The following is a 25,632-nucleotide window of genomic DNA, read 5'->3' on the forward strand; positions in this document are numbered from 1 at the left end:
ACACACATATATATATATATATATATATATATATATATATATATATATATATACTATATATATATATATATATAGATATATATATATAACCTCAAAGCAGCTGCACTACAATACAATTGTCAGGAGAGATGGTCGAGGAGAGCAAGAGATGGAAGAAAGAACATATGAATGGAGGAGGTACAGTAAAAGGAACGAGTGGGGGCATGGAAAATATGGGGCCAACCCCCGTCCCTACCCCCCACCACATTGATATCAGAGGTGTTAGGAGTTTACAAAGTCAGCGCCTTTTGTGACTAACATACTATCTATTTCATTTTCTACGGTGAGAGAGAGAGGAATATTCTCTCAAATTAAGAGACATTTTCTCAATATAAAATGTTACTTATTCTTAAGACACGCGACGTATAAACACAAACTTTACAAGTTACAGTAACTACGAGTTAAGGTCAATGTAATGTTTTGACCTTGTCAAATATACAGAAACACTTTTCAAAAAGACAATAGCGAGTATATTCTGCTTCCCATCAATTTATAAAAGAAAATCACCAGGATATATTTAGCTTCCCATCAATCTAAAGGAAAATTATATAAAGGTATTATCTACTTCCCATCAATTTCACAGGAAATTATATGGGTATCTTCTTCTTCCCATCAATCTACAAGAAAATGAGGAGGATATATTCGGCTTCCCATCAATTAAAAAAAACTTATAATTTAAGGATATAATCATTCTTCTTCCCATCAATTTCAAATAAAATTCTGATCTAAGGATATATTTTTCTTCCCATCAATTTCGAATGAAATTATAACTAAAGGATATAAACATTCTTCCCATCAATTAAAAAATTATAATTTAAGGATATAAATATTCTTCTTCCCATCAATTTCAAATGAAATTATAACTACAGGATAGAAATAGTCTTCCTCCCATCAATTTCAAATAGAATTATAACTAAAGATATACTAAAGGATATAAATATTTTTCCCATCAATTTCAAATGAAACTTTAATCTAAAGATATAAACATTCTTCCTCTGATCAATTTCAAATGAAATTATAATCTAAGGAAATAAAATATTCTTCTTCCCATCAATTTCCAATAAAATTATGACAAAAGGATATATATATTCCTCTTCCCATCAACGTAAGCAAATAATAAATTAGCTGAAACGGCCTTATCAAGCTCAGCAAAAAAAAAAAAATAAAAAATAAGTAAATAAATAAAATAAAAAATAAATAAAAAATGAAACTAAAAAATAAATAAAAAATACCACAAAATAAAACACAATTACGACAAACACCTGACAATTCCATAACATTCCTACCTCCTTTGAAGAGATAAAAACTCAACCAAGATAAAACGTCAATAACAACAGAGACCCTTGTGATTAACGTAGTCACATTACGTCAACATTACCGATGTTAATGTTCTCAAGAACATTTAACACGAAGATCACACGTTGGCATTTGATAGTACCAGTTACCTTCGTCGTAAAACTGCTGGGTTTTGTGGAAATACAAATTTAGTTCAGTCCCTTAACGGGTAATAATATGCTTTCTTTTGTTTTGACAGTTTTACGCTGTGGTAAATTTCTATAGTGTTGGTTCTTGTAATTTCAGCAGCCTCTAAAAACAGGCTTCATAGGTAGTAGATAAATTAACAAAACGTTTAACTTTTTTGTGAGTTTGCCCCTCCACAATAATTAGATATTTAATCTAGCCCTATCCATCTCTTCCGTCAGCAAATAAGAGCTGGGACCTACGAGGTCATTCAGCACTGAAAAAGAAAGAAGAGTAAAAAGGTTTGAAAGGTGTAACAGGAGGAAAACTTCAAAGTAGTTGCACTAAGAAACAACAGTCAGGCGAAGGTGTAAAGTTAGAAGGAAAAAACGAACGAGAATATGAACGGAGGTACAGTAAAAGGAACGAAAGCGGTTGCAGGTCTGGGACGAAGGGACGCTGCAGAGAACTTGAGGAAATGTAGAACATTCTACAAAAAACTACATTACTCTATGTTATATGGTTTCTGAACAAGAAATACTTGTAATGGTACTGGCACTTTATGGACACCCTGTATATATAGTATGTGTCTAACGCCATCTCCTAAAATAATCTACATCTTCCACGTATCTTCATGTCATCTCTCTCTCTCTCTCTCTCTCTCTCTCTCTCTCTCTCTCTCTCTCTCTCATCCTGCTCTTTCGAATCTATCTTTCATATCTTTAAGCCATTTCCCAGGACCATTAATATTCTGTCACTCCTCTTAATTATGACTATCTTTTAATTCTACTACCTTTCTTTAGGTCTTTATTTGCGTCAAAGGCATATAAGCTCCCCCTGCCAAGAGAGAGAGAGAGAGAGAGAGAGAGAGAGAGAGAGAGAGAGAGAGAGAGAGAGAGAGAGAGAGAGAGAGAGAGAGAGAGAGAGAGAGCAACTCTTGGCAGCAATATGCGAATATCAATAAAACATTTAAATGCCCACTGACACTATAACCTACAATAATTTCAATATTCTTCCAAACCAAAACAAGTATTAAATTCAAACTAGTACAATATTTCACAATGAATCATTAAGGAAAACATCGATATTCTCCCTGTACTTTAATCAATTTTTATCTATTTATTAATATAATACTTTATTTTTTTACTTCTTCCTAATGAACACCATTATATTCTTTGGAAGCTTGAATTTCAAGTCAGTAGCCCCTGTGGTGGGCTTGTTCCATATGAATAGGGTTTATCTTCATAATGAAAATAATAATAATAATAATAATAATAATAATAATAATAATAATAATAATAATAATAACCTACATCAAAAAGTTAAAACCTGGATCAACTACGTATATTCAAAATATAAAACTGTGGCTGTCATTCCCATTGTTCCTGTACCACAAACTCTCCGAATATCCTTCACACCAATCTAGCATCTCCAGTTCTACGAAATCTCAATTCTGTGAAACATCCCAAAAAGAAGTTTACCGGAGTCCGAACCACATCCAAATATTTACACACAGGCTCTTTCCACTATTCATTTTACGCCCTACAATGTTGTTCTCATATCTTCAAGCCTTGTGTTTCTTGTAAATATTTATACTAAGGTCATATTTTCATGAGTATAATTCTAAAGCAGTTTTACAAGTTTTTTTCATTACTCGTTTACCAGTTTAGTTATGCAATTTGATTCTGGTTTCCACGGTTCGTACTTACATTTATAACAAAATCTAACTCTTTTGCTTATGTATATATTTCTAGCATTATTGCAGCCTACTTTATTAGCATATCATTTATTAAAAAAATATATTAATGAGGTTTCCTAACCAGATTTCATTCTAAGGAAAGTTAGTATAGATGGGAAAACTGCACTTATGAAAACAGCAAATGATCTCTAGGAAAATATCTACAAATTAAAAATGCACAAAAATCAAGAGAAAAAGAGGAAAGTGAAAAAAATATGGACAATGACAAATGACAGCCAACAATGTCTCAACACTATCCATATTAGCCTGTCTCACGTCTCGGGTAATAACCTCCACTCACATCAAACTCCCATATCATAAACACACTACGTTTATAAGCACCAATTTTAGGGTGAAGTTACTATGCCTTATTCAAGTTCCTGAGCTTACTCTCTCTCTCTCTCTCTCTCTCTCTCTCTCTCTCTCTCTCTCTCTCTCTCTCTCTCTCTCTCTCTCTCTCTCTCTCTCTCGTTTGTAAACACACCCTACAGATAAACTCAGAGGGGAACCCATCAGTTAGGTGAAGTGATCCGAAGAAAAAAAAAGTTTTACCTCTATTTTAAACATGAATCAAGATATCTTTGGAAATGCAAAACCTCTGTACAATCATTTAATTACTAAGGTGAAAAATACCAGGTACTACTCCAGAATATGTCAAATAACTTTGGATCATACTTCCACTTCAAAAATGTAAGGAATTCAGCTAAAATGAAATATACAAGGGAAGCAAGTTGTGGGGTACATTCAAATTCCATGTCTGTGATCACAAGAGAGGATGAAATAAGAAAAAAGCATTTGGGTATTTTCAATGGTTTCTTTAAAATTTTGATATTCAACACTGCAATTTGGCATAAACAATTTAAACAGGCAGTTGGCTGTTTATTCTAAATTTCTCTAAGCTATCTGCTATACTCTTACTCTACTTGATTTCGTTTTCAAAAATACTTTGTAATATTCAATCACTCAAGCTGTGCAACAGATTCTTTTCTTATTCACTTCAGCTCAAGCACAGGATCCTTGGTAGGATAACATACATATGAAACATCTAGCACTAATCCTATCATGTACTGTGCTGATGGATTAAGTGGATTTAGCATGCATTCTACAATATAATGTACACTGCAGACTTGCAACTCAACATTTAATGTTGGTATGGTCATATTTCTAGTTACCAAACATAGAATAAATAGAGTTTAGGCCAAAGGCCAAGTACTGGGACCTATGAGGTCATTCAGCGCTGAAAAGGAAATCAATAGTGACAAGGTTCAAAAGGTGCAACAGGAGGAAAGTGAGATGTAAGAAAGAGGATATAAAAGGAGGTCGCATGAAACGCACTAACAGTACTACCCCATAGAGAGGTTATTGTGGAATTTGCCCATCTTATAACATATACGTAGTATGCGGATAACTTAAAAAAAAAATTATGCAACAGTTAGTGTTTTGTTGTGAATATTCCTCACTGTATTTGCTAATGAGTATTCTACTCACAATTCTCAAGTTGCCAAATAAAGCATGTCGAACCCTTTCTTCCCTTGGGTATTTAGTTCAGACTGTGAGCAAGAGCCTGCCAATTCTTACTATGAACCTACTGTCTGTGTGTGTGTGTGTGTGTGTGTGTGTGTGTGTGTGTGTGTGTGTGTGTGTGTGTGTGTGTGTGTGTGTGTATGCAAGAGAGATGATCACTGCAAAGACAAACCAGATCCAAGCCTATGAACCTGAATTAGATTTTCTAATGTCTCTTGTTTCAACCTTCTACCGTTGGTTTTTGGAGGAAATTTTAACAAATAGTGGACCTATTCAGATACATATACAATATAACCTTGATACACTGTTCCCTTCTACTGTACTATATGAACAAAATACTCTGACACTGACAAATCGCTTCCGTGGCTAAAAAAAAGAACTGCTTTCCCCCTACTAAAATATGTATGGAAATAACAAAAATAGAAGGAAATAAGTTGGATTTTATAACCTCACTCTAGTGAGTTTTTCATTTTTGAATTAATCCCACCCAACGAAGACCAAAATCATTTTTTTTACCACTGACATTACTATTAAAGTATTATAATTATTATATTTGTAGAAGCTCACATGAAACACTTTTAAATAAGAAGTGAAAATAGGAGCAAAATGAAGCAGTTCAATGGCTTGGTAAAAAAGGACAAAGGGGAACAGATGAAAAATAAAAGCGTGAAAACAATGTACTGGAGCTGAAAGGACGCTGCAAAGAACCTCTGGTACCACTTACAGTGTGCCATACAAGATGCACTAAGTGGTAATGCCCAACAAAAGTATATGTTCATGCCCAGCCACCTTCCCCAATATTGGACTCACAACCAACAGAAGAATTACTGTAAATAAGGAAAAATCAACCAACTTCTCAAAAATGGGTAGTTTTATGTTTTCAGGAAAACAGGTTTTTTCTGATGATAAGACATCCATTCAACTTGTACATTTCCTTCTCCTGACAAACATCCAGGAAGTTAAATGTCAGCATCAAAGAGTGAAATGGGCAGTCAGCCCCTAACCATGACAGAGTGATGTACCCGTGATCATTGAAATTCAATGCCAAATTATTCGCAGTTATCGTAAAATTTATGCAGAAAGCTTCTCTGTACACTGGTCAAACAATAAGGCCTTGATTTGAAGTTGGGCAACATGACATAACCCGTCACTCATATACATTATTCATATCAACAATATAGAGAACTTTTTGAGATAATGCAACCTACTTTCCTCTTGGTACCACATTTTCTTCAAACTTCACTGAGGTTCTTTCTTTAAAACATACTTGAATGATCTGCTTTTATTTCTTTCCTGCTTGGTTACATCTGATAAAAATTTTCTAAGTTTTTTTATATTTACTATCTGCATGCAATCAACTATTCCTGAAGTATTCTGCAATTACCAATTTGACACAGAAAGAAAATAAATAATTCTTTCTTTTTTTTCAGTTCCCACAACATACTGCAGGTATCACGATAAGAAAGAAGCAGAAACTAATCAAAAATTTGAAAAGAAAAGTGGAAAACGAACTTACTAGTCAGTATGTTAAGACTGGAAAATTATCGATCATGTAAGATGCATAAAAGTATGAATGTTCATCTTGACAATCACTTATAAAGTAAGTGTCCATCTTGAAAATTACTTGTAATCACTTGAATTTATTTGTGACTGAAATATACTCGATAAACAATAATGGAGCACTTGGAAGTGATGCCAATAAGCATGCGAGTAGTGTGCTTGAATGCGCCTTATCTAAAATCCTTGTGTGTATTTGAATCCCTCTCGCGTAGCTTGGGATGTTACTACAACCATCACAGACCTCAGGTAAGTTCAGTACTTTTCTGTGTTGATTTCCAAACCAAACACAAACTACTAGCTTGTCAGGCATAGAGAGCTTAACTAAAAGCTACTATACTTTTTGCTATCTGACTCCTGACTTAATTACAAAATCTGATCAATTGGGATCCTTGTCAGGGGTACTATTAACTTCAACTTTTTACTTTTGTTACAAATACAATATTTTTCCACCCTGCAACACCCTATAATCTGATTACAAAAGGAACATCTACTGAAAACTATAATGGGTGGTGAAGAATAGTTGAATTACATTTCCAATTTTGAATTAAATGAAAACTGAAAAATGACAGTAAACCACACAAGAAAAGCTGATAGGCTTTAGTTTGATTTTTTTTTTTTAACTCTTACAACCACCAGACAACTGGCTTTACATTTTATCATTATCATGGTCATATTTTTGTGTCTAGACTCTACTTATCTGCTTTACTACTCAGTAATTGGGAAATTTACATTTTTCCTAAAATTCTTTTTACTAAAAAAAAAAAGGAATGTGATTTAGTGGAACATTCCAAATAAATATCTATCAAAATTTGTTTAAGTGAAGTGTTCACTTTTGTGTCCCTTAATTTCTTATTCTAGTCAAATCAATATCTCACCACAGAAAAGATAGACAATAAATGAAAGGAAGAAAAGGTTCTTGCCATAAACTTCAACTGAAGATTTACTTCTTCCCCTCACACAAAATTAACAAAGTTTCTCTTCAAAGGTTGTATCCTGCTACACAACTGTACGGCTACCAGCCCCAAGGATAGTAAAAGTGCGAGGTCACGCATCACATGCCCACACGCCGTGCGATATCCCAACTATTCAAACAACAATCCAGGTATTAAATGCATCATGACATGAAAAAAGAATTCATGGAAAACCCCCTTCACTCAATGGATAAGTTTGAATCTGCATAGAGAGTAAATGCATACTGTGTGAATTCATCCCACAGAATGGTGAAAGTAATGATCAGTAAGGTCTTCTCTTGCAGATGGGAACATATCTCGCATTCTACCTAAAAGACTGGTCTGAGATTCACAAGTGTCATCTGATCATCAATGGGATTGAAAAAGTATCGAAAGCCAAAGCTCCGGTGCCACCAAACATTCTTCTCGAGAGAATCATCGACAGCAATCTTCCACCTTCAAACATAGATCAAGGTAAAGGCTCTTTTTTGATAAAACGCTTCTGATACCTGGACGTATGCATCTATATTTTTACATGTGTAAGAATAACTAAAAACAAATTTCGATTGTGCAGTAATGCATATCTTGAAAAATCTAAAGCCTCTTATGTATCTAATGTATACTTCAATTCATTCTTCAAATATGAGCCTCTCATGAGTTTCATAATGCGTAATGAATATCTCATCTAGTAAAAAGGTTTTGAAATGTCATCTTTTTAACCATTCTAATGAAAGAAACTCCTAACTGCTAAGTGGTATTCTTAATTTCATACTGAAGACTGTCAATTTCATTTCTGGTTTAATAATACTGTAGATAATTCTTCAAACATCCATTAAAAACTTAATTCATGACCACTGATATAGTACTACTATTAGTAAACAAGCTATTAAAAATTTGAGGTATTTCTTTCCTTTATATCATTAAGCAATAATACTGTATATAAGAAGTGTTATTGATCTTAAAAGTTAAAATAATAATGACAAACACTTTACCAATTCAATACGTACTGCCAAACTAACTTTAAATTTCCTTTCAGAGAAAAACTTCACAAACGAGAGCCTTAATAATTCTCAAGAGGGGACAAGATTTAACAAAGACTTATTATCGAATAACACTAACAATGTGACTATAGTGAATGAAACGCTGCTCTCAAATACCACTCAAGGGATTGCCCGAGTTGCTGAACGACTGTTTTCCAGTGCTAGAATCTCTGAAAAGGTATTTAATGCAAACACACTACCAAAGCCCAGACGAATAATAAAAAGCTTTCCTGAAAAGGACAGAAATGCATACACCACCACCAGTCACAAGCATTCAAATGCCACACAGAATGGCAAAATGCACTCGATAGATAACTATCCAACAAAATTGCAAGAAAAGGACAGAAAGAGCAACAACGAGAAGGATAACAGGGAGAAACCAAATACCAATACTATCCTCACTATCAACATGGATCAGTCAGAGGAGATAACGACTCTGCTCGATGATGACAACGACGACGACAGCGAATACACTTCTGATACATCAGACGACCTTCATAAGGTGATTGTACAATGCACTGTTATCATTATTATCCAATCTTCCACTCGAGGGAATCGGGAGGGTATTAAGGACAGGGTATTAAGGATGAGAGGAGTTTGGGGAATGTATTGTAGCTTGCGCACTGGTTTAACGTAAGACAGAAATATGAGGCACAGTACAGTAATGTGCATTTAATCAGGGGAAATCGAACAACTGTGCAAATACATTTATGTATACTTACCTTCTCACTAAGTGATGACAACTGATTAATAAGTACTGTGTATCAAAAACATCAGATTACTTTACTACATTCCTTTAATCAAAAGCTAATTCTTAATATCAGTAGTATACTTACTTTGTTCTTGATGAAGAACTACCATAAATAAAAGATTAAGAAAGCCATTAAAATATTTCTAACAGGACACATTGCTGTAAACACTATTTTCAGGTTGTGAGAAAACGCCTGTCAGTTGACATAACGTCCCTTCTCCATCCATGTCCCGGAAACAATATTTTGGTAGTGCTTATGAAGCCAGCAGAAGAATCTCAAGCATGGCAATTCCTATCTGCGTGCATGAAAGTAAGTTTCCTCCAAAATCTAAGTATCTTGAATTCTGCACCTATAACTAATTGATATACGTATCTACATACGATACAGTAGCTCAAAAGACAATAACTGTACTTTGTATTACACTGTGTACAGTAAGTGCTTAATTAATGTCCATGAATATTTAGATTCTAAATAATCAATTTTGGCTTTGGTATTAATTTACTCTCCCTTTATTTTCTGCCAGTCTCTACTTGCCCCATATGTCAAGCTAACTGTATGCTAACTGTATCATTAAGAATAAAATCTTATATTTTTTAATGTGTGTCAATGGCCTACAAGCCTATTATATGACATCATATTAAACTATTGAACCAGATCCATAAGTTAAAATTATCATTTTAATAGGGCTGGCCTCAAAAATTTATTTTCTACATTACATAGTATATATGAAATTATAATTTTTCAAATATTTTTGAATTAAAACTGCTAAAGATTCTGGAAACAATATTTAAGGAATTCATATACAAAACTAGTAATTTGGTGTTAGCTGAAAGTTAGACAGTATTAAATTGCATTCTCTATATGAGAGAACCTGATAAAGGAAGGTGTTCACCAAATATCCATGGGCCAGAGAAGTGAGTTCCAACTTAATGAAAAAATGAATTCAGGGTAGTGTTCTATGTAAATGTTATAAAATGACTGTAGGTTTCATCTGTCTTGATTTGTTACTTCTACATTCACTATCCCATCATAGGTCTTTATCAAGGACAACAGATTAGGTGATGATGACTGTCATTACCAGGAGCAATGGAAATCTGGCTATTGAGAGAGAGAGAGAGAGAGAGAGAGAGAGAGAGAGAGAGAGAGAGAGAGAGAGAGAGAGAGAGAGAGAGAGAGAGAGAGAGCCTTTTCTTAAATTAAGACTTAAAAGGTAATGATAAACTTTTTACCTACAGGTGACCCATTTCAGTACAAAGGCATTGGTAACACAAGGATCTGGGACAATCAAGAAAGCTCTAACCAGAACAAGGCCACTATACTTCTCCAAAAATGGGAATGCACAAAGGCTATGATAGTGACCATACTTAAAAACTATTATAAGGACAAATCATCTGACAATTCACTTGTTTCGTATTTCAGGACAAATCATCTGACAATTCATTTGTTTGTATTTCAAAGTACCAAAGTGACTTATCTATATTGTACAGTGCAATAATTATAAATAAAAAATGCTAATAATTCTGGTTTTATTTTACACCAAGTTTTATTTTACAGCAAGTACTGCCATATGAGTCAAAGTTTCCTCAAATCAAACTACATATCTTATTTCCTGGACCATGAGCATGAGCAAAAAATTGCTGGAAGATAAATCACTAGACCTAAGTTAAGGACGTAATCAATGTATGAACTAGTTTCATCTTTGTAGGACAGTGCAGGTTCGCCAGCTGTTTTCTTTCCTCCAGAAAAACTCTAAACCAACAACAGAGTCCTGGGAGGAATAAAATCTGGCCCTCTTAGAGGTCAAGAACCCAAAACATAAATGAGGGGAACATTGCAGGACCATAGGTAATAAAACACGAGGAACAATTGGACAAACCTTTCACAGCAGGTTGGGCAGCAAATTTAAATTGAGGAGGAGACAAATTTCTATGGGAGACAGCCAAGAATCCTTACAAGCAGCATGCAAGGAACTAGTAGAAAGGCAAGCAGAACTCAAGGGACAAGTAGAACTAGAGAAAGATGAGAGTAAATCCAAGAGGGATGTGAGTCAAGAACTAGAGAACAAGGCCACCAACAACTGGCATGCCTGATGGGGTAAGGAGAAACCTTTTCAGGGACATGACACAACTTAACAGCAATGATGGTGGGATCAGGGGACAGTGAAAACTTATAATCAGGCTTGCAAATACTCTTTGGCCATACAGGAAGCAGAAGGCCACTAAGTAGTGGAATCTCCGAGGTCAAATGAATACTGAGAGATCAAAATAGTAGAACTGCAAGATGCTGAGATTGGACAACGCACAAAAGAGGACAGCAGGAAAGAGACCAGAGGCAAGGTAGGCACTGCAGTAGGTGGGAGCACCAAAGGATAACGAGGAATGCACGAAAAGGCCATGAAAACTGCACTATTTGGGGGTTTCTGTAAAATTGTGAAAAGGTTGCCACCTGAGGAAATATTCTCAGTAGACCTATATTTATCACAAGTAAGCTGAACATGACAAAAATCAAGTTGCCATAGCAGCTGTAATTTTTAGCAGAGGACAATTGCATAAAAAATTAAATCTAAATACTTTGTACAAGATGACGTAAATTTGTTACGGTACAACAATCCTGAAAATCATGATTACCCTAGGCACTAAAGGAACTAAAGTACTTGGGAAGGGCAAAAAAATTTATTAGTCATACAGTATCTAGTGGATTTGTTAGACTGTTCAAAAGAAGAAATTACACTACAAACAAATAAAAAAACAGATGTGCCCTAGCTTTTTCAAAGTCCATGCCCCTTCCAATGCTACCTACTTACTTGCATGCTCTAATGAAAAACAAGTAGTGATGTGAAGTTGTACTAGGTTTTACAGAAAGGCTGGTCCACATTACACCAATTGAACCTTGACCAGATAAAACCAGGTACAAAAGTAGTTCTATTTACTTACCAGAGAACTGTTGCTATCTCTGGGTGGTTGGCATCGTCAACAATATGAGGAACGAATGTAATCACTTCCCGCTGTATCTATAATAACAGAGGGATAAAAGCCTATATCAGGGAAATTTACAAAAGAGTAATTTTTATATTGCTGAATAAAATCGCAGAGATCAAAATGAATGTTATACTACATATTAAAATGAACACGACAGCCTGGTAATCAATGGATAGTAAAATATATTGAAATGTATATGGTGCTAATTATTATTACTATATTCACCAGTTAAACATGACTATTAAGGACTTGCCAAAGTACTTGTCCAAACTGAGATTTGAAAATTGGAGGAAGGTAAAGTTAAAGTAGGGCAGCGAGGAAGAAAAGAAGTAAAATTACAAAAGCAATGGAGCTAGGGCCAAAGGGATGCTGCAAAGAACCATTAGAACAGTACCTTCTACACTATGCAGCAAAATGCCTACTGTAAGTGCTGCTACCAACTGGAGTGAAAATTATTGTGTTAAGAGTAAAATACTGTACTGTAATAGACAATAAGAATTTTGCGACCATGCTCTGACAGAATTAAAATATCATCCCTGATGAGAATTCTTTCCCAATTTGATCTCATTATTAGTACCATTTTGACCAACTAACCCAGCTAGATTCTACCCTACAAGAAATATATATGGGCAGCAAACTGCAAGCAACACTAAAGGCCCTTTAGTGTTGATTTCTGCTTTCCAATTTTCAACCATGCCTTTTTGAGCTTTTCCCATCTAGCCCACAGTCATTAACATTTCTACATCAGAATTTCTTATCATAGAGTTATTTCCATTAACCATTGAGCTTTCTCAGCCAACATCAAAACCATCTAAATCTTTGAGTTCCCCGTATACTCTTCAGCTGCTTAATGCCACACCTCTTTGCAATGAATTCGTTTGTAAATATGATATTATTATGATACAATAAAGTTTTGTACATACTTACCTGGCAGATATATACTTAGCTATAGTCTCCGACGTTCCCGACAGAATTTCAAATCTCGCGGCACACGCGACAGATAGGTCAGGTGGTCTACCCTTCCCGCCACTGGGAGGCGGGTGTATGAACCAATCCCGTTTTCTAATCAGATTTTCTCTTCCACCTGTCTCCTGAGGGGAGGCTGGGCGGGCCATTAATCGTATATATCTGCCAGGTAAGTATGTACAAAACTTTATTGTATCATAACCATATCATTTTTGTACATGAACTTTCCTGTCAGATATATACTTAGCTGATTGGCACCCTTGGTGGAGGGTAAGAGACAGCTAAACAATAAAGAAAAGGGAAACAACACATGTAGGATATAAAAATGATATTGTTAAGATACAATAAAGTTTTATACATACTTACCTGGCAGATATATACTTAGCTATAGCGGTCGTCCCGACAGAATTTCAAAACTCGCGGCACACGCGACAGGTAGGTCAGGTGATCCACCATTCCCGCCGCTGGGTGGCGGGGTCTGGAACCATTCCCGTTTTCTAAGCCATAATTTCTCTTCCACCTGTCTCCTGAGGGGAGGATGGGTGGGCCCATTAATCGTAAATATAATCTGCCAGGTAAGTATGTACAAAACTTTATTGTATCTTAACAATATCATTTTTGTACATGAAAACTTACCCAGCAGATATATACTTAGCTGATTGGCACCCTTGGTGGCGGGTAAGAGACAGCTAAAAACAAAATAATAATACTTATACTAAATACATTAAAAAACAGGGAAAAAAAACAACATATGTTCTTGGATAAAATAATCCATGGTTCCTACCTGATTGGGCTGAAGACTTCATGACTACTGTCGATGAGTCTGCCTGCCTCAAGAGTCCCAGCGAGGTATGGACCTATGGCTGAATAACTCTTTGGATCGTGTCAATGGGGGCTAGCCCGCTTACGCAACAGAGCCTACTCTGGATCGTACCAATGGGGGCTGACCCACTTACATGGTAGAGCCTTGACCTTTGTCATATCAATGGAGACTCGCCCTCTTACATGACAGAGTTAAGGTTACTATAAGTAATCACAAGGAGCACTGAAGCCAATCCCGATCACCTGACCATGTTAGTACTGTTATAATCTATGAATTGCAAGAGGGTTCCCTATTCCCTCTGACAATCAACCAATAAAAACAACCACCAATAAAAGATAAATTAAACACTAAAGTAAGTTGCGAAGGATTAGCCTCAGCCCCTTCTCCCAGCACTGAATTCGCCGAAACATACGCTCCCAGAGCAAAGCACTTTTCGTAAGAAATTTTTACGTCTCTTAGGTAATTAGAGGCAAACACAGAATTACATCTCCAAAACGTAGACTCTATAAGTGCCTGCAGAGACCATGTTTTGTGAAATGCCATTGACGTAGCTATGGCTCTCACTTCATGCGCTCTTACTCTGAGAACCTTGAGGTGCTCCTCATTGCAAGTAAGATGAGCTTCCTTTATTACATCCTTTATGAAGAATGTAAGGGCATTCTTTGAAATCGATCTTTTCGGATCTCTTACAGAGCACCAAAGACTTTCTTCTGTACCTCCTAGCAACGCTTTCTTCTTCAGGTAGAACTTGAGTGCCCTGACTGGACACAAAGTCCTGTCTAGTTCTCTTCCTGTTAGTGAAGAGAGTCCTCTTATCTCAAAGCTTCTTGGCCAAGGTTTTGAGGGATTTTTATTCTTTGCTAGAAAAAGTGGTTTAAAGGAGCAAATCGCTGAATCCTTCTTAAAACCCACTTTACCTTCCAAAGCTTGCAACTCGCTAATTCTCTTAGCTGTCGCTAACGCAAAGAGGAATAAGGACTTTCTAGTTAAGTCTCTAAAAGAAGCTGTGTAAGACGGTACGAATTTTTCCGACATTAGGAACTTGAGGACCACATCCAAGTTCCAGCTAGGTTTCTTGATTATATGGTCTTTCGTGGTTTTGAAAGACCTTATAAGGTCATGGAGATCTTTATTATTGGTCAGATCTAGTCCTCTATGTCGAAAGACTGAGGCCAGCATACTTCTGTAACCCTTCACTGTTGATACTGCCAGGTTACAGTCTTTTCTCAAATATAGAAGAAAATCTGCGATTTCAGTTACAGAGGTACTGGAAGAGGATATTTTCTTCCTCTTACACCATCTTCTAAACAACTCCCACTTCGACTGATATACCCTAGAGGTGGAGACTCTTCTGGCTCTTGCAGTAGCCTTCGCCACTTCACGTGAAAAGCCCCTTGCTCTGACAAGTCCTTCGACAGTCTGAAGGCGGTCAGACTTAGAGCGGGGAGGTTTTTGTGAAACCTGTCGAAGTGGGGTTGTTTGAGAAGATCGTTCCTTAGTGGAAGCGATCTTGGAAAATCTACTAACCACTCCAGCACCTCTGTGAACCAATCGAGAGCTGGCCAGAAGGGAGCGATGAGGGTCATTCTTGTTCCTTCCGAACAAGCGAACTTCCTCAATACTTCCCCTATTATCTTGAAAGGAGGGAAGGCGTATGTGTCCAAGCCTGTCCAATCTAGCAGAAAGCTGTCTACTGCTACTGCTTGTGGATCCGAGATCGGGGAGCAATAGTTCTCTAATCTGTGATTCCTGTTGGTCGCGAACAGGTCTATATTGGGCCTTCCCCACAGATGCCACAGTTGTTGGCAAATCTGAGGATTGAAAGTCCATTCCGTGGGTAGGACTTGGTCTTTTCTGCTCAACAGATCTGCCCAGACATTTCTCTCTCCCTGCACAAACCTTGTGAGAAGAGAGATCTTCCTTTCCTGAGCCCAAATCAGCAGATCCTTTGCTGATTCGTACAGGGAAAAGGAATGCGTCCCCCCTTGTTTCTTTATAAATGCGAGGGCTGTTGTGTTGTCCGAGTGGATTTGAATCCCCAGACCTGAGACCTGCTCCTCGAAATGAACTAAAGCTAGATGAATGGCTGTTAGGTTTTCTTGTTATGTGCCAGGACACTTGCTCTCCTTCCCAAGTGCCTGACACTTCTTCCGAACCTAGGGTCGCTCCCCACCCTGAATCTGAGGCGTCTGCAAATAACGCTAGGCGAGGGTTCTCTAAGTGAAGGGAGATTCCCTTGCTTAGTTTCTGTGGATCTAACCACCAGCGGATATTCTCCTTGATTCCTTTCGAGATCGGAAAGGTTTTTCCCAGATTGTTGGACTTCCAATCCCATCTCTCCTTCAGATAAAATTGAAGGGTCTTAGGTGTAGTCTTCTAAGGAAACGAACTGTTCCATCGAGGAGAGGGTCCCCACCCGTAAGCTCATCATTCCCTCGCGGAACAATGTTCTTTCCTTAAGAAGACTGCCACCTTTTCTAAGCAGCGTTCTCTCCTTTCCTGCGAAGGATACGCTAGAAAATCCCGAGAATCCATCTGAATCCCCAGATAGACAATACTTTGCTGGGGAGTCAGCATGGATTTCTCGCGATTGACTAAAAGTCCCAGGGACTTTGTCAAATTTAGAGTAAATAAAAGGTCCTCCAGACATTTTTCCTCCGATTGGGCTCTTATTAGCCAATCTTCCAGATATAATGAGATCCTGATCCCTTCCAGATGTAGCCAATAAGCTACATTCTTCATGATGTCCGTGAAGACTTGAGGGGCAGTCGAAAGTCTGAAACACATCGCTCGGAACTGGAATACTTTCCCTTGGAACATGAATCTTAGATATTTCCTTGCTGCCGGATGAATTGGCACATGGAAATATGCATCTTGAAGGTCCAGGGACCAACCATCCAGTCCCCTGGACGAAGAGCGACAGAACAGAGGAAGACGTCTCCATCGAAAATTTCTTCTTCAAAACAAAGAAATTCAGGGCACTGACGTCTAGAACCGGTCTCCATCCCCCCGATGCTTTCGGTACCAGGAACAGCCGATTGTAAAATCCTGGAGACTGGAGATCTTGAACCAGTTCTACCGCTTCTTTGGAAATCATCTGTTCCACTGCCTGCAAAACAGCAAGCTTTCGGACCGGATCCGAGTAACTTGCAGTCAACTCCCTTGGAGTTGTCGTCAAGGGAGGATTTTCCCTGAAGGGGATCAAGTATCCTTTTTTCAGGATCGAGAGGGACCAAGAGTCCGCTCCCTTCTGCGCCCAGACTTTTGCAAAGTGGAGTAGTCTGGCGCCTACTTTTGTCTGGAGGACTCCCTGTTCATCTAGACTTCCCGAAGGACCTTCTAGATGGTCTACTCCTTCTATCTGGTCTGCGACCTCTGAGAGGGGTCCTAGAAGAGGAGGCACCTCGAAAGGGCTGTACAAAAGAGGATCTCTCTCTTTTCTCGATAGGCACGGCCGGCCTAAACTTCTTGGCTGAGTGAGTGAGGAGATCCTGAGTTGCCTTCTCCGTAAGAGATTTTGCAACCTCCTTAACAGTCTCCTGTGGGAACAGATGAGGGGACAAAGGTGCAAAAAGAAGAGATGTTCTTTGTAAGGGTGATACGGCTCTTGCTAGAAAAGAGCTAAAGACCTATCTCTTCTTTAAGACTCCTGTTCCGAAAAGAGAGGCAACTTCTACGGAACCGTCCATAACCGCTCTGTCCAAGCAAGCCAGGACGCTTGAAAGTTCCTCCATGGAGACAAAGTCAGTGTCCTGAGCTCTCTTAGCTAACGCTCCCAAAACCCAGTCCATGAAGTTGAAAACTTCTAGGGTCTTAAAGAGGCCCTTTAGAAGGTGGTCTAGCTCACACATGCCCCATGTTGCTTTAGCAGAAAGCAAAGACTTCCTCCTGGAAGAGTCCACTAGAGAGGCGAAATCCGCGTCTGCGGATGAAGGAGGCCTAACCCCATTGGTTCCTTGGTCTCGTACCACCTTCCCGGTTTACCTGTTAACTTGGAAGGAGGGCAGGAAAAAACTGTTTTGCCCGCTTCCCTTTTTGAGGTTAACCACTCTGAAAAGGTCTTTAAGGCCTTTTTCATACAAAGAGCAGGGCGCATCTTGACGAAGGAAGACGACTTGTGAGCTTTTGTGCTCGACATTAATGATCCTGGTGAAGGAGGATCAGCAGGATGAAGGGAGTCTCCGAACTCCTTGAGAAGCAAAAGAAAGAGAGCCTCTTGTAGTCAGAAACTGCTACATCTACGGGCTCCTCCTCTTCCGATACTTCTTCCAACGGATCCACTGAAGGAGACCGTTTGGGAGTGATCGGGCTCTTCCCGGGAGAAGTACTCCTTTCCCGAGAAGGGGAGCGCTGACCGCTCGAACTTCTATACGAAGAATGAGGCTCCTGTCGGTCCGAAACAATCTTGCGCCTACTAGACTCTTGTTGTCTAGGCACTTGAGGTTCGCCAGACTCGCTGCGCTTGATAGGCTCCTGACGCCCTGATTCAGGGCGCTTGAATGGATCCCTGCGCCCTGACTCCTGACGCCTAACAGGCTCCTGGCGCCCTAACTCTTGACCGCTAACGTACTCCTGGCGTCCTGACTCCTGGCGCCCTGACTCCTGGCGTCCTGACTCATGGCGTCCTGACTCATGGCGTCCTGACTCCTGGCGCCCTGACTCCTGGCGCCCTGACTCATGGCGTCCTGATTCCTGCCTTCTAGCAGACTCCTGACGTCCTGAATCCTGTGGCTTGAGAGGCTCTTGACGCCCTTTCTTGCGTCTCACTGCCTCTTTGCGCCTGCCTGGCTCCTGGTCTTGTAGTCCCAAAGGATCCTGATACCTAAATTGGTTTAGTTTCTCTTCAGGTTCCTTGAACCTAAACCGATTGAGACTTCTGCTCGATTCACGGCGTCTCGCGGAGAGAGGCTACGTCTTTCCTGTCTACCAGGATTCAAAGCCTTGACCACCAGAGGGCGCTTTGGAGAAGAAAGCCTATAGGGCGAAAGGACTCTCCTGTCCGGAGAACAACTTCCGTCCGACGAGTCTCTCGACGAAGGCGATAATCGCCTTGGAGATTGTGGGGGTTCTCTCCTATACGAAGAGGGGCGCTTAGAGGAACTCTTAACAGGGAGCGAAACATCTTTCCTCCTTGTTGAATCCTTAGCGAAGGAGCCTACTAAAGAGGCTAACTGCTCTTGCAGATTTATCAGAAACTTCTTCGTAGGATCCTGAAGAGAGGGCTCCTCTTGTCTTATCTTCTTAGGTACTGAGGGCCAATTCTCGGGAAAACGCTCTGGGCTGGAATCAGCCGCGTCTCCTTTTGGCACCTTCCAGGCTCTCTTCAAAGGGCGCGATAGAGAGGCCGAACTCCATCCTCGTTTAGGAGAGGAAGAGTCTGAGGCCGAAAAACACTCCCTTAGGATGCCTTTTCTGCGGCTATCCAAGGCAGCCTGGGACTTTACAACAGGATCTGCCGAAGGGACGCCTGACCGTTGGGGATGTTCTGCATCCTCCCTGCAGCTTTCGACATTCCTCCTCCCCTGGTCCTGGGAGTTTGGAAGAGGTCTAGGCTAGGAGCAATTGAGGAAACCGGTTCAGACGCCCCCTCCACTGCACTGGGGACACTGCACAAATCACTATCACCACTCTTACCTTCATTTAGAGCTCGTAACTGAGCTTGCAGTTTCTTGATGGAAGCTTTAACATTTTCCCTCTCTGAAGAAGAATCTTTGGATTCAGAACAGGGAGAAGCAGCTGAGGCTAAGGGAAAACGTTTGGTAGGAGAGTTAACAACTTCTTGTTCTAGAGAACAAGATCTACTAGATGACCTAGCTGAAGCCTTCCTTACTCTATCTCTCTCAAGCTTCCTAACATATGAAGATAACTCCTTCCATTCAAGCTCTGTTAGGTTTTCGCACTCAATACAGGTGTTATTAAAAGAACATTCATTTTCTCTGCATTTAGCGCAAACACTATGAGGATCTACCGCCGATTTCGGTAGCCTAACCTTGCAACCTTCCCTACTACAAACTCTAAACATAGGTGAAGCCTTAGCGTCAGACATCGTGAAAGAGTAGCCAATACCAAAGTCGAAAAACAGTCCACAATAAGCGTATGCCAAGCCAGAGAAAAACAGAATACGTCACCAAAAAACCAATCCAAATTCTCGACAAACGAGTTGAAATCCAAGATGGAGGAACGAACAATAGGTGTTGTCCGTTCAACCGACAGAGAAATTATGGCTTAGAAAACGGGAATGGTTCCAGACCCCGCCACCCAGCAGCGGGAATGGTGGATCACCTGACCTACCTGTCGCGTGTGCCGCGAGTTTTGAAATTCTGTCGGGACGACCGAGTCTATAGCTAAGTATATATCTGCTGGGTAAGTTTTCATGTACAAAAACCTTGGTTCTTACCTGGTTAGGCAGAAGACTTCATGGGTACTGTCTATGAGTCTGCATTGCACGACATTCCTCATGATCCCCGTGAAAACCTGAGGGGCTGTCGAGAGGCCAAAGCACAAGGCCCTGAACTGATAAACCTTCCCTAGCATCATGAACCTTAGATACTTCCTCGAAGAAGGATGGATCGGCACATGGAAGTAAGCGTCCTGCAGATCCAGGGACACCATCCAGTCCCCTGGACGAAGAGCAGCCAACACCGATGATGTGGTTTCCATCGAGAACTTCTTTTTCTCCACAAAGAAGTTCAGAGCGCTTACATCCAGAACCAGTGTCCATCCCCCTGAGGATTTCGGAACTAGGAAGAGGCGGTTATAGAAACCTGCTGAGTGAAGATCTGATACTAGTTCTATCGCCTCCTTTTCCAGCATCTGGTCTCCTGCTAGAACAAGGGCCTGGTTCATGATTGGGTCCTTGTACTTGGCCATCAACTCCCTTGGAGTTGTCGTTAAGGGAGGTCTTGAAGCGAAAGGAATGAGATATCCCTTTTTGACAATAGAGAGGGTCCAGGTGTCTGCCCCTCTCTGGGCCCAGACATCTGCAAAACCTAGGAGTCTGGCGCCTACTGTCGTCTGAAGGACTTGCTTGTTATTGTGTTGCTTTGATGGACTTCGAGAAGGTTTTACCTCTCCTGCTGGGTCTTCGCCCTCTAAAAGAAGATCTGGAGGATGGACCCCCTCGAAAGGGCTCCTGCGCTGTGGGTTTCTCCTTCTTGTTCTTCACAGAGAAGGCCGGTCGAGGCTTCCTCGTCGACTGTGCCAGCAGGTCCTGAGTCGCCTTGGCTGAGAGAGAGCTTGAAATATCTTGAACTATCTTCTTGGGGAAGAGCTGTGAAGAGAGCTGTGAGTACAACAGCGAAGACCTCTGGGCGTGAGAGACTGACTTTGTCAAGAAGGAGCAGTACACAGCCCTCTTCTTGACTACTCCCGCACCGAACAATGACGCAATCTCGCTAGCGCCATCCCTCACTGACTTATCCATACAAGACAAAACACAGTGGAGGTCTTCTGGAGAAAGGGCACCCGGCGTCTGCGTCTTCCTGGCCAAGACTCCCAAGGACCAATCCAGATGGTCGAGCTCATTCATGGCCGACGACGTCTTGGCAGAATTAAGGGCTGATCATCTGGTGGCGTCCACTAACGCAGAGAAGTCTGAATCGGCAGATGAAGGGAGACCCAGGCCCAAGGGCTCTCCCGTTTCATACCAAAACCCGGTACGTCCTGTCAGCTTAGATGGGGGGAAGGAAAACACTGTCTTCCCCGCTTCTTCCTTGGAAAGAAGCCACGAACCAAATCCCCTTAGTGCCTTCTTCATAGATAACGTAGGCTTCATCCTGACGCAAGAGGATCCTTTCGTCGTCTTGGAGGTTGAAAACAGCATATGTGGAGACGGAGGAGCGGCAGGGCTTAGGGAGTCTCCAAACTCCTGGAGAAGCAAGGCGGTTAGCTTCTTGTAAGCAGAAACCGAGGCAGTCTTGGCAGAATCCTCGTCAGAGCCTTCCTGGTCTTCTTCCACCGACGAACGAGGAGGGTCCTTAGAAGAGGAGGCGGTCCTGTCAGGAGATGGGCGCCTACTAGAAGCTTGTCGCCTGTCAGGGGTGGCAAAAACATCAGGAGAGCGACAGGCAGAAACAGAAGAGCGCCTGCTGGACATGAGAAGTCTGTGTGAAGACGCGCGCTTCGAAGTCGATGACAACTTGGACAAGGGAGAGCGCCTATCAGCAGAAGAACGTCTCTCATGACGAGGGAGCCCACGAGGCTCTTGGATCTTATCAAGAGGCGAACGGCTTCCCGGAGAAGAGCGCCTGCAAGGATCTTGGCGCCTGTCACGAGGAGAGCGGCTACTAGGAGCAGAGCGCCTACTAGGCGAGAGGCGCTTGTGAGGCTCCTGGTGTCTGTCAAGAGGAGAGCGGCTAACAGGCGAAGAGCGCCTAACAGGAGAGAGGCGCTTGCGAGGCTCTTGGCGCCTGTTCAGAGGAGAGCGGCTGCCAGGCGAAGAACATCTACCAGGAGATTGGTGCCTGCGAGGCTCTTGGCGCCTGCGAGGAGAAGAGCGCCTGATGGGACTAGTAGACTGGGGCCTGTCCTGTAAAGAGCGCCTGTCCAGAGAATGGCGCACGCTCGAGGATGAGCGCCGGACAGGAGAAGAGCGTCTGCAAGGCGATTGGAGCCTGTCCAGCGAAGAGCGAACGTCAGCCGAAGAGCGCCTGCCAGCAGCCTGGCGCCTGGACGAGGAGGGGAGCCAGCCAAGAGAGGGGAGCTTCTCGCGAGAAACCCCTCGCTCAGGAGAAGCCGCAACATCCAGAGAAGAGCGCCTACTTAGAGGAGAGCGTAAGTCGGGAGAAGGGCGCCTGAATTTCTTGATTGGAAGAGAAACATCCTTCCTCCGACGAGAACTGCCGGCTAGGGAGTCAGCGAGGGCCGAAATCTGAGCTTGGAGCCCGGCGAGAATACTAGAAGGGGACTTCTCAGGCTCCTCTTCCGGCGAAGTAGAGCGAGGCGCACAAGGAGAAGAGCAGTCAAGAGATCTCCTGGGCCTCTTAACATCCAGAGAAGGCTCCTCTGGAAAGACTTCCGGGCTGGAAGCCAGGGAGCTGCAGGGTGCCTTCCAAGCTCTCTTCAAGGGGCGCGAAGCTTCCGGGGAGCTCCATCCACGCTTCGGCGATGGCGAAGCAGACGAGGAGAAGCACTGGCGCAGGATGTCCTTCTTGATGCGGTCCGAGGCAGCCTGGGAACGCACATCAGGATCTGCCGAAGGGATGCCTGACCGGTGGGGGCTCTCCCTAACCTTCCTGTGGCTGTCGACTTTCCTCCTCCACTGGGTCTGGGAGTCTGGAAGAGGTCTAGGCCTGAAAGCGCTACGGATCACTTTCACTACCACTCTTACCTTTTTCCAAGGAGCGGATCTTGAGCTCCATGCTGCGAATCGTGGCTTTCATCGCAGCCACCTTCGAAGACGTATCCTCGGGTTCGGCGCAGGGAGCAGGGGCTGAAACAGGGCAAGAAGGTTCTACAGGGGGTCCTCGAGTTACGACGTTGATCCGTTCTTACGATGCATCGTAACACGATTTTCAGCGTAAGTCGGAACATTGAAAAATACCACAAATGATTTAATGTAAAATTACCTATCAATAACAACGACGAGAACAATTCCTTACCTTTATTAGTTTGATTGGCTTGCACACTGGAGAGGTAGCTGCGGTGCTGGAGAGACTGGGGGAGGTTAGTAAGAGAAAAAAACAAAAAGAACCTCCAGAAGTTGCTGGAGATGCTGAGGCAGATGATTCTTGAGGTGAGGCAGAACATACTAGTACTGGAGATGCTGAGGCAGGTGATTCTTGAGGTGAGGCAGAACATACTACTGGAGATGTTGGGGCAGGTGAGTCTTTAGGTGAGGCAGAACCTACAGAAGGTGCTGGAGATACTGGGGCAGGTGAGTCTGGGTTAGCAGAACATTTCAGAAGGTGCTGGATTAGCAGAGGCAGCTGAGGTAGAGGGTACAGGATCTCCTGCAGGCCTCCTCTACCTTCTTAAAATACTGCTCCAGGTTAGTCTGAACAGAGAGCGACCTCTTTTCATCCAAGATCTCCTTGTAACCACCGCATCAAATCCATGACGCCTCTGGAAACCCTAGGTGAACCTGCCCAAGTGGGATCCTGAGCCTCAAAAGTTGACAAGCGCTTGCTGCAACTCTGCAAAACCTCTTAATCAAGTCCTGCCTTGTGAAAGCCTTAGGCTCTGGGGTGGGTGCTTCTTCTTCTTCCTCTATTATCTGCTTCTCCAGTTGTATCAGGTCCCTCAGCAGATAACTCCTCGCCATGAGACTCCAGCAGCTCTGTAAAAACAACATCATCAACCTCCATCTCCAAATTGATTTCCTTACTCAGGGCAACAACGTTCTTGACAACTAGCTGAACTGTGTCCTCAAAACCCATGGAAATCATTCACAAATTGAGGACAAATTTTCTTCCAGACACCATTCATGTTTGTTTGCTTAACTCCTCCCAGGAATTAGCAATGTTCTTTACAGCATCAAGGATGTTGTAGGATTTCCAAAAGTCCTTCAGAGTCAAGTCCTTCTTGGTTTCAGTTGCCTGTAAAGCCATAGCAATTGTCCTTCGTAGGTAGTAGGCCTTGAACGAAGCAATCACTCCTTGTCCATAGGCTGTAAAAGGGCAGTGGTATTAGGTGGAAGGTAAACCACCTTGACATTAGGGTTGAAGTCTCCAGCTGGGCAGGTGTCCCTTAGGGCATTGTCCAGCAACTAGCAACACCTTAAAACGGGGATACCCTTGGAGCAATAAACCGCTCCACACTTGGAACAAAATGGTTTACGAACCAGTCCTCAACTGCAAGTGTCACCCATGCCTTCTTGTTGGACTTCCAAATTACTGGTAGTTGACCCTTCCAAATGCCCTTGAGTGCCCTTGGATTTTCAGCCTGATACACCAACAAGGCTTCAGTTTGAAGTCGCCAGCAGCATTACCCCCAAGAAGTAAAGTTAGCCTCTCCTTGCTGGCTTTATGACCGGGTGCTGACTTCTCCTCCTTGGCGATGTAAGTGCGGTTAGGCATACGTTTCCAAAACAAACCTGTCTCGTCTACGTTAAACACTTGCTGAGCAGAATAACCCCCTCCTTAATTATCTCAGACAACGCTTTAGGAAATTCACTCGCTGCTTTCTCATACCCACTGGAGCAGCTTCACCTTGCAATTTAAGGTTATGGTAATTGGCCGAGCCTTAAATCGCATAAAAAACCAACCCTACTACTAGCCACAAACTCTTCACTTTCACTTCCCTCCCCCTTTTCCATTTTTTCAAAACGCTTCAAACATCTTTTCGCCTTCTCCTGAATCACCCATAAGGCTGACTGGGATACGCCGTTGATTTTGGTCTTCCAACCAAAGCACCAATAACCTTTCCATTTCAATTATTAGACCACTACGCTGCTTAGTTTATCACTGTCGCTTTTCAATAGGAGCAGATCCTTTCACATGTTCAACGATGCGCTCTTTATCTTTGATAATGGTAGCAACGGTCCGAAAACGGCTAAGGCCCAAGCGAGCGGCCAATGTTTGTTGGCGTTTCTCCCTTCTCAGATCGCTTTATAATGTCCACTTTAATTTCCATGGTGATGGCCTTTCTTTTCTTCGATGCACTACCATCAGAAGAGTCCGCCTTGCACTTGGGAGCCATAACAAAGAGCAAAAAAGTTACAAAAACGATACAACACGAGGGAGAGAGAGGCAGTGTAAACAACCAAAATGCGTCATGGGGCGAGGAATGAGCGTAGCGAAGCGACGCCGTCCTCTCCCCCCCCACAAAGCGTATTCTTCCGCCGTGCGCCTGGAACTAGTTCG

At 41.8% G+C, this 25,632-nt stretch overlaps 2 protein-coding genes across 3 annotated transcripts in view; one reads left to right on the plus strand and one right to left on the minus strand.

The window, feature by feature from the left end:
* LOC135196351 (uncharacterized) overlaps nucleotides 1–10,582 on the plus strand; it is a 20,699-nt gene extending 10,117 nt beyond the window's left edge. The window contains exons 2-8 of one of the 2 annotated variants that reach the window (XM_064223120.1): nucleotides 6,193–6,362; nucleotides 6,535–6,568; nucleotides 7,308–7,424; nucleotides 7,564–7,746; nucleotides 8,309–8,814; nucleotides 9,242–9,373; nucleotides 10,300–10,582. In XM_064223120.1, coding sequence (XP_064079190.1) covers nucleotides 6,336–6,362; nucleotides 6,535–6,568; nucleotides 7,308–7,424; nucleotides 7,564–7,746; nucleotides 8,309–8,814; nucleotides 9,242–9,373; nucleotides 10,300–10,416 — 1,116 coding nt within the window. In that variant the 5' untranslated portion in view covers nucleotides 6,193–6,335 and the 3' untranslated portion in view covers nucleotides 10,417–10,582. Of the gene's footprint in view, nucleotides 1–6,192; nucleotides 6,569–7,307; nucleotides 7,425–7,563; nucleotides 7,747–8,308; nucleotides 8,815–9,241; nucleotides 9,374–10,299 lie in introns of both variants that reach the window. The other variant, XM_064223119.1, reaches the window with a different exon arrangement.
* Nucleotides 1–25,632, minus strand: part of LOC135196350 (Fanconi anemia group D2 protein-like) — a gene marked incomplete in the record, with an annotated part of 190,231 nt that overhangs the window by 75,912 nt on the left and 88,687 nt on the right. The window contains 1 exon segment of the mRNA XM_064223118.1: nucleotides 11,999–12,074. Coding sequence (XP_064079188.1) covers nucleotides 11,999–12,074 — 76 coding nt within the window.

This window comes from Macrobrachium nipponense, chromosome 17 (assembly GCF_015104395.2).
Source record: "Macrobrachium nipponense isolate FS-2020 chromosome 17, ASM1510439v2, whole genome shotgun sequence".
NCBI lineage: Eukaryota > Metazoa > Arthropoda > Malacostraca > Decapoda > Palaemonidae > Macrobrachium > Macrobrachium nipponense.